The sequence below is a fragment of the Vombatus ursinus genome, unplaced genomic scaffold, assembly GCF_900497805.2.
Source record: "Vombatus ursinus unplaced genomic scaffold, bare-nosed wombat genome assembly UNPS02014863.1, whole genome shotgun sequence".
In the NCBI taxonomy this organism is placed as follows: Eukaryota; Metazoa; Chordata; class Mammalia; order Diprotodontia; family Vombatidae; genus Vombatus; species Vombatus ursinus.
Window position 1 is genome coordinate 7,926,949 of NW_020954641.1, and position 9,800 is coordinate 7,936,748.

General features: G+C 42.8%; 1 protein-coding gene across 2 annotated transcripts in view; it reads left to right on the forward strand.

Annotated features, from left to right (window-relative positions):
- Positions 1-9,800, forward strand: part of STK10 (serine/threonine kinase 10) — a 129,453-nt gene that overhangs the window by 25,188 nt on the left and 94,465 nt on the right. For both annotated transcript variants that reach the window (XM_027841968.1, XM_027841967.1), the window contains exon 2: positions 8,385-8,549. In XM_027841968.1, the coding sequence (XP_027697769.1) occupies positions 8,385-8,549 (165 nt within the window). The remainder of the gene's footprint in view (positions 1-8,384; positions 8,550-9,800) is intronic.

Below are 9,800 nucleotides of genomic sequence, written 5' to 3' on the forward strand. Positions count from 1 at the left end.
GATTGTCTTGGATCATTGTATTGCTGAGAATAGCTAAGTCATTCCCAGTTCTTCATCGTACAATATTGCTGTTACTGTGTACAACGTTCTGCTGGTTCTGTTTGCTTCACTGTATCAGTTCATGTAAATCTTTCCAGGTTTTCAAGATTTCCTTCTGACATCCCAAAGAGTTGTCATCCAACCTCCAGGGAAGGGGGACTCCCTGCCTCCCAAAGCAGCCCCCTCCACATTGAGACAACCCTTTTAGAATGTTTTCCCTTAAATCCTTTAAACCTTAAAATGGTTAAAAAGGCTGAAATCTGCCTTTTTATTTTTACTCTTAGTTCTCCTCTCTGGGGCCAAGAAACACTAGTCGAGGCCCTTTTCCACATGACAACCGATTAGACACCTGAAGACAGCTTCACTGTCCCTGCAAAACTTCTATCCTCCAGGCAAAATGTTAACAGGTCTGCAGAACCAGAAAAACTCCAGCGTGCGTAATTACAACTGCTGTATGTAGATGAAAACAACATTAAACAGTTTTTTTCAAAAAAGCCTCAGGTCAAAAATACTAGACAGCACTGATAGTTGTCTATGGAACACATCTGCCCTTTTGGCAGATGGAGCAGAGCTATTAGTCATAGCCATCAGTCATTCTTTTGTGTTCTTTTCTTGAGGATTGCATATTATGGAGATTCAGTTGCAGTTAGTGTCCTGGGGTTTTTTTGCGATATGTTAAAACAAGTTATTAAAAAAAATTCATTTCTTTGAACTGATGTTTGTTGTCCCCTCAACATTCTTACCTTCTTCTGTGTACATTCCAGCTTGACATTGTCTTTTCTAAAATGTACCCAAGAACTGAATAAAATATCCCGAAGTGATCTAAATTTATTTTTATCTTTTTATCTCCTTTCAACCTGGCCTAGTGGTAGTACACAGATGGTACTTAGTGAAAATCTGTTGATTCATTAAGTATGTGAATTGTAAGCCTCTCGTAGGGATAGTCTCTTTGTGGTCTTTACATCTTCCAGAAAACCTCTAGTAGCACTATTTGTATACAGAAGGTATTCAATAAATGATGTTGACCAACATCTCCAATCATAGGTCAAAAGTTGGAAAAGACCTTACAGACCATCTGGTTCAGCCCCTGCCACATTTTACAGATGAGCAAACTGAGGCCTAGAGAGATGAAGGAATTTGTCTGAAATTGCAGAGATTACTAGTGACAGAGCTGGCATATCAGAGCTTCTGAGAGGGTCAAGTATTTTCTTTAAAGTGCCTATTATGTGCCAGGCCCTGTGGTAAACACTGAGGATACAAAGAAAGGCAAAAACAAACAAACAAATAAAAAACCCAGCCTCTGCTCTCATGGGGCTCATAGTATAATGGGGAAAACAACATGCAGAGAACTTGATACACACAAGCATATATGGGATAAATTGGGGATAATCTCAGAGAAGAGGCAGTAAGGTTAAGGATGACTGGGAAAGGCCTCTTGCAGAAGGTACAACTTTAGCTGAGACTTGAAGGAAGCTGGAGCTACCCAGGTGTAGATTGGCAGCAACTCTGGGGTCTCTGGAGGCTCCAGGCTCTGTGACTTTGGAGATCTCTAAATCCATGGGTCTGGGGCACTGATATCTTCCCCAGGATTAAGGAGGAGAGACAGGAGAGAGAAGGAAGCTGTTTGCATGTTGTAAAGAATTAGGGATGAGGGAGTTTTTATTCAGGCACCTGCACAGATTAATTTTGGGGAAGCACACCAAACTTCCAACTTCTGATCTAAGCTTCTAGACTTTAGAGAAGAAATGCATCTCTCCCAGGGCAGAGGAAGGATTCCAGGATTGGGGAAATTTGCCCCTCCCCCATACCACTTATAAATCATACCTAGATCAGCATGACTAAAACTGCACAGAGGGGGAGATTGTTCTTGAATTTCTTCCTATGGAGGTTTTCTCCCAGAGGAAAACACAGTAGTGTTGTTGCTGTGTGAGGGGCACATCCTGTTCACAGGGAGTAGGCTCAGGCCATTAGTCATTGGCTGGACCTTGAAGGAAGGCACGGGCTTCCCCTCATTCACTGTGCCCTGGCTTTAGCCGTCTTGTGGGAGCGTGTGACGTCAGAGGCAACAATGGACCACTATTCCGCCCATGCGTGGCTTCTGCCCCACACCCTCTGTCAGCTCTCTCCCCTCCCCTCGGCTGGAAAGGCCTGTCTAACTCCCGCTTGGACCCAGCTGGCTCCCCCACATCCTCCTCCTCAGTCTGAGTGTTATTGTCAGCCAAACATCTGTGATTTCCTCAGGTGGGGAACTCCCCTCACCAACCTAGGTGTCACTCAGAACATAAGTCTTAGGGAGTTGCCTGAGCCTTAGTGATTCACAGAGGGTCGGTCACACTGTTAATAAATGGTAGAGGCCAGATTTGGAACCTAGGTCTTCCTGACTACAAGGCTACTACTCTAGCTGCTACCTACTACTGCCTCCTTAAGCATAATTAATAATAGCAGTTACTAAGATAACATGCTTTATGGTTTGCAAAGCACTTGAGGCATATCATCTTTTATTTCCATGCCTTTCCATAGACTGTATTTCCTTATGCTTCTTAGCTCTTGATGGAAGATAAGGATTCTCAGCTCAGGTGCTTCCTCCTATAAGAATCCTTTCCTAATCTCCTTAGTCATTAATACCTTTTCTCTCCTCAAAGTATCTTATATATTTATTTCTCTCTGTCCATGTTGAATTTCCCAATAGAATATGAGTTCTTTGAGTGTAGGGACCTGATAGGATGGTTTCTTTTTCGGAGGGGGGAAGGAGAGGAGCTCTCTAGCACCCTAGCACAGTGCCCTCACGTTTCTGAGTCATTTTAGTCACATCTGACTCTCTGACCCCCATTTGGGGTTTTCTTGGCAAAGATACTGGAGTGGTTTGCTATTTCCTTCTCCAGCTCATTTTCCAGATGAGGAAACTGAGACAAACAGGGTTAAGGGACTTGCCCAGGGTAGGGTCACATAGCTAGTAAGTGTCAGAGGCCAGATTTGGACTCAGGTCTTCCTAACTCTGGGCCCAGCACTCTCTCCACTGTGATACCTTGCTGCCCTGCTTTCACATTAGATGCTTTTTAATAAGTTTGACAAGTATGCCCATTTTATAGATGCCGTAACTAAGGTTCAGAGAGATTAAGTGAGTTGCCTAGAGTCATATGACTAGTAAGTGTCAGAGGTAAGAGTTGAGCCCAGGTCTCTTCTGACTCTAAGTTCAGCAGTAGTGACTAGATCATGCTACCTCTTCAGAATGTTAGCTGTGGAAGTCAGCTACTGACCTCCCTTTCTACCTTCCTGTGATTTTAGGGACAGAACCTTAGAACCAGTCTTTCCCATTTGCACTCTGGATGCCCTTCCCTTCTAATTTAGGAGGAACCCTGCGCCATCCTCATTTTCCTTTCCCTTTGCTTCTTTTTTGTTTGTTTGTTTGTTTTTTTTTGTTTTTTTTTAGGCAACTGGAGTTAAGTGACTTGCCCAGTGTCACACAGTTAGTAAGTGTCAAATGTTTGGTCTGAGGTCAGATTTGAATTTAGGTCCTCCTGACTTCAGGGCGGGCGCTCTATCCACTGTGCCACCTAGCTGCCCCTTTCCTTTGCTTCTTAATAAATGCTTGTTGGTTGATTAATTGTATCCCCATTTTCTCTAAGCATTCAGGCAGCCATACTAACTAATTCAATTCCGCACTTACTCTACACGACAGTGCTGAGGGGCGAGGGGGTGGTTGAAGGCAGTGAGACAAGATTTTACAGTTTAATAGTATGTGATTTAGCAGATGACCCCATTGCTTTTGCCCTTCATGACTCATCTTGAGTGGACCATCCCTACTTCCTTACCACCCACACTCCTTCACTCCCTTGTAACCTCATTTTGTTTCCGCACTCCACCCAAATTGCTCTAAATTCACCAGTGATCTCTCTCATGCCAAATCCTGATCTCAGAATCCCAGAGGACCAGAGCTTAGCGATTAGTCCTCTGGTTCAATCTCATTATTTCATGCATGAGCAATCTGAGAACCCAAAAGGTTAAGTCACCTCTTCGAGGTTACCTAATGGCATAGCTAGAGTTCCAATCCTGCCAGGTCTCCTGATTCCAAGTCCAGCACTCTCCATTGCACCACAATGCCTTGTTCATGGCCCATTTTCTCTGTTGCTTTTTTCACTACTGACCCTGACTTCAAGTTTTTTCTCTTGCCTTCTGTGACATTTCATTATTTTGGTGAGGTGGATTGAGTGATGGACTTAGAGTCAGGAAGGACTGAGTTCAAATCTGGCCTCAGATACTTACTAGCCGTGTGACCCTGGGCACTGTACTAGGGAAGGTGAGTACCTTGGCAATGTGGCCCTGGATCTAGGCAAAATAAGGCCAAAGCTGACTGTCAGAACCCAGCTTGGTTCCAGGGGGTAGAGTCCAAGGTTTGGATGGGGAAGACATGGAAGTGTTGGCCTGAGTAGGGATACCAGTACATACAGAAGAGATGTCATATGTGAAGGGTTTGGGTAGATGAAATGTGGTTGATAAGGCTGGGAAGATAGGGTGGGGCTAGAATGCAAGGCTGAGGTACCAATCTAAAGATTTTGGAGCGTGAAGAGAGGGGAGGTGGTGGAGAAGGGGGTACAGTTGGAGTAAAGTCAGGTCATAGAACTAATATCAAATTCTGTGATTCAGTGGGAAAAAGGAAACATGAATTGTGTTCCTTTCTAAATATAGTCACCTCTTTGAAGTCTTCATTTAGAAGCAATTTGCAGAGCCCTTAGTTCCTAGGCTAAGCCACATGAGGATGAAGCTTCTTTTCTTTGTCTCCCCCAAGGGGTTTCCTGGTCCCTTAACTAGTTTAGGATGTAGGTCCAAATCCTACTGCAGAATGCATAGTCAAATTCAACTTAACAAGTATTTAGTTAAATATGGAAATGTTTTACATGATTTCATGTGTATAACCTATTATCTGATTGCTTAGTGGCTCAGGGAGGGGGGAGGGAAGGAAGGGATAGAAATTGGAATTTAAAACTTTAGAAAAAGCAAATGTTGAAAAATTGTTTGAACATGTAATTGGGGCAGACAGATAGATATAGATGTAGATGTAGATATAATATCACTCACTCACACACACCCACACACCAAAACAAGTATTTAGTTAGCACTTTATACATGACCAGCACTGTGGGGGAGATGAGAAAATTATGACCTCGAGACTTTAGGTCAATTTGTCTTGCCCATCACTGGAAATCATAGGATCATGGATTTATAGCTGGAAGGGACCTCAAAGGCCCTCTTTTCCAATCCCCACAAGATGAGGAACCTGATGCCAAGGGAAATGAAGTGACTTGCCTAAGGTCACACAAATGGTGAATGTCAGAGGCAGGGTTTGAAACCAGGTTCTCTGTTGAGGATGCTCGGGGTAGGGGAAGGGGCACTCTTGCTCAGGTATACATTTATAACATGTAGAGTCAGAGCAGGAAGGGACCTTAAATCTTGTACTGTCCAACCCCTTTGCTTTTACAGTGTGGTAGCATATGATTTAACAGAGGAAGATGAAGTCCAGAGAGGTTAAGTAATTAGTGCAAGGTCACACCCATAATATGTGGCGCCAGACTTGAACCTCAGCCCTCTGACCTCTTCCCGTTACACTGAATTAGATGACCTTTGAAGCTTATTGTTCTTTTCATTACATTGATGCTGTCACCATGCATATTGTTTTCCTCCTTGTAATACTGAAGTAAATATATAATACTTTATAACCTTCAGGAGCTGTCACATATATACCCTTGTCTGATTCAGAAAACAGCCCTTGGAGATAGGCAGGGCAGGCAGGCTTTCTACAAATGACAAGTTACAGGTGAGCACTGAGGTTCACTAAGGTAGTAACTTGCCCAAGGTCACTAGCTAGGAGTAAGTCCAATTCCAAAGTACTCTCATTTCGGTTCATTCTCTCTCGGTTGAGAAGGTGAGCGAGATCTTAAGCTGTAAAACATGGAATCAGTAGCAGCCGAGAGCAGTACATCACCCAAAGTGAAAGCATTGCTGCTGTCATCTCTCCGTCTTCAAGGGAGTGTGGAAGTTGAAGAAATCAAGCATAGTAAAGGCCCAGAATAGTATATATTCTTCACTCTTCCTCATGTACTTGATAGGAGTCATAGGTTTAGAATTTAAAGTTGGGAGGGACATTGAAATACAGCCCCTTCATTCAATAAAGAGTGATGACCCTCCAGAGAGGGTCAGTGACTTGTGCCGGCTCACTCAGCGAGCATTTATGGAGCTTTTAGTTTGTAGCAGGCACTGTACGAGGCACTAGGGACCCAACAAAAAGCAAATATAGTCCCTGTCCTTAAGGACTTTGCATTCTAATGAAGCAGATAATATGTTAGGGTTAGAAACAAGTTAGGGAATAGAAGGCAGGTAACCCCACAAGTCTTCAGTGGTGTAGATGTGAGATTCCAATCTAGACGCCCTGACTCCAAATCCAGTGCCATTGTTTGATGTCAAAAGTCTCAGCTGGTCAGGTGTTTCTTTATCCACTCTGAAAATGACACACAATCACCTCCTTGGTGTAAGGAGGCAGTGATGAATTGCATATCCTTTTTTTTTTCCTTGGTTTTAAGGATATAGTTTTTTTTTTAAGCCTTTAATTTTAACTAAGCCACTTAATGAGCCTGATTTTCAATTAACTGCCCGTTTGCCTGATCTTTCCCTCCCCAGGCCCTTTTGAAATAAGAGAGAAAACTACTATGCCAACATTCCTTGGGTGTTTATATAAGCAGTATGGTTTGCTGAGAGTTGGAAGCAGACCTCAGATGTCAATAACCCCATTCAGGCATGTGAGCAATGTATATTCGACTCCACCTGGAAAATGTGCCAATGGTGTGGTGCCCTTCCACCCACCTTGTTGGAGAAACATTCCTCTTTGGTCAACACAGGAAAAGCTGTATGCCTTATTAATGTCTAGCACTCAGGGTGTGCCTTTGCCCAGTGTGATTGCAATCGTGTCGGGTGGGGTGGGAACTTCATTTTAACACACATTGCCCTATGTGTTAAGTCCTAGGAAAGGCAGTGAATAGGCAAAGACAAAAATCAAACGTTCAAGAAGGAGCTTCCTTTCTACTTGGTAGCAGGTCTCTATACCCAGGAAGCAATCTAGGGACCTCAATTTTTTCTTTACCCTTGAATTGGACAAGGTGAATTGGTCAAATGCACACAAAGCTGGTAACTTTTCAGCGAAACCAGACTGATCACTACTTTCAATATTCCTCTTGGCAAATAGAAAAAGAACCCTTTTTCTGGGAAATGAAATCATAGTATGTCAGCAGTTAAAGGTTGTGTGGGTGAGGATTTTGAGGCACTCTGAGTGAATTTTTAAAATTATAATTTATCTAATAAGGGAGGAGAAGGCAAACTAAAGATTGATCAACCAGTGATGATTTTGGTTACTTTTCATGAATTTTTGAAAACATTAACAGTAGCAGCAAGTGAATTTACCAGACCTTTCTGTGGCATAGGAATAGATTTAGTGTAGGAAGAGGTAAAGGTAGCCAGACCATGAAAGACTGTAGTAGAAAATCAAGTCTTAAGAAATCCTACAACAAAAAAGAACCTAATGGACGTTGAGCTGTTTGCATCTTTGTTAATGTTACTGAATATACTTCCACCCTGTTGTCATCAGTGTGTAGGTATTAGCTTACCTTCTGTTTTTTTTTTAATTTTTTCATATAAACATTTTTATGTTTATAATGACACAATTCTCATACTTGTCACTTTAAATAAATCCGTAGTATTCTCCCCCCAGTGTATTGGTTAAGGACCTGCCTTGGACTCGGGGCAGGACTTAACAACTTCTTGGTCAGTGCCACAATGCCACAATGTGTCACAGTGGGTTGAGGGCTACCCCTGGAGTCAAAGGCCCTCACTGGGGTCTCTTCTAGCTCTAGTGCTGATAATCCCTTGAACCCTGGCTCTGCTACTTACCTGAGTAATGTTAGACAAATCATGTAGCCTCTGGGTCCTAGAATGGATGGAGACTAGATACTGCTTACCTGGGTAACCTTGGACAAATCACTTAACCTCTCTGAGCTCCAGATTAGATTGGGACTAGATGCTACTTACTGGTGTAACCTTAGACAAATCACTTAACCTCTCTGGGCCCAAGTTTCTTCATCAGTAAAATGAAGGGATTGAACCAGATCACCTCTGAAGTCTCTCTCAGCTCTTCCTCCATGAGCCTATGTCACTTTGCTCCTTGTTGAGACTTCTTGCTCATAATCCAACTCTGATATAGAATAGAATTGGGCAGTGTGATGCATGGCAGCCGGTGAGTCTAAGGAGACACCACAGGATAAACCAAACTGTTTTTTATTTTGGGGGTTTCTGTCTTACAGGCCAAGAACAAGGAGACGGGTGCATTGGCTGCTGCCAAAGTCATCGAAACCAAGAGTGAGGAGGAGCTGGAAGATTATATAGTGGAGATAGAAATCCTGGCTACATGTGACCACCCATACATAGTGAAGCTACTGGGGGCCTTTTACCACGATGGGAAGTTGTGGGTAAGAGTTTTCTACTTTTTGCCATTTCCCAAGTACCAGTCCTTGGTATTGGAAGGTCCTTGCAGGCACAGTGGAAGAACTTGAGGGGACCATAGAGCTAGCCACGAATAGCCAACATTGTTATATTCCGTTGAAAGAATGCAATGTGGTAGCAAAGGAAGTGCATACATTCAAGAACCAAGAAGTAGGATGAAAATAAATAGCTTGATGTGTAATCTGCATATGGAGGTTGTGGCCCAGTGGAGAAAGCACTGACTTTGGTCAGAGGACCTAGATTTAAAACTTGGTTCTATCACTTACCATATATGTGACCTTGTTTAAGTCACTTGATCTCAGTTTCCTCATCTGGAAAATGAATGGTTGGGCTAGATGGTTTCTAAGGTTCCTTCCATTTCTAAATCTATTATCATGTGATCTTTTGAACGATGCTCAGGGTGTTTTGTACTATAGCCAAAAGAAAAAGGGATTGGGGTGGGGATGGGGGTTGGGGGTAGTCAGCTCTTGGGATGGTTTGAAGACGATCCTCCAAAAGTCAGGACGTAGAAGTGACTAGCAGACCGAAGGAGGACTGTGCCCTGGAGGTCAAGACCAGATGGGATGTTGAGGAGGAGATACAGAAAGGTCATGGAGGGGGAGAATGCAGAGATGGCTTTTGCATTTGGCACCGGGGATGGTCTCGGCAACCTTAGCAAATTTGTTTTCAGTGGAGAACTGGGGGCAGATGCCAATGTGGAAAGGATATGGAAGAAGTCAGCAGTCTAGTTAACAGTTCTTCTGTCTGTACTTACTGGTATAGGGATAGACTCCAGAGGGATAATGTTAGTGCCTGTTATAACGCTATATCCAAGAAACAGGCTTTCGGGGATTGACAGTAATGTTTACCCTTATATTTTTAATTTTGAGATTTAAAACTATTAAATTTAATAGAATGCTTGAAATTAGTTGTCTAATACATACATTCTCAAGCAACATACCTGGATTTTGACATACGAGGGTATAATCAAACATATGTCAATGCTTCTTATCTATCCCCAGTGGCTAAACCCCATGTTCTCAGTGTGGCCCAATATGACCCAGAATGTAGCTCTTTTACATGTGGTATTTTCTGACTTCTGTTGAAATGACATAATAGCTAAAAAGGATCAGAGAATTGCCCCTAGAGCACTAGCTGTTCTTTGGGATGGGAACCTTTTTGTTCAACTTTTCCCTCTAATTTTTTTTTTTTACAGAACACCCTCGAGTACTGTCTGT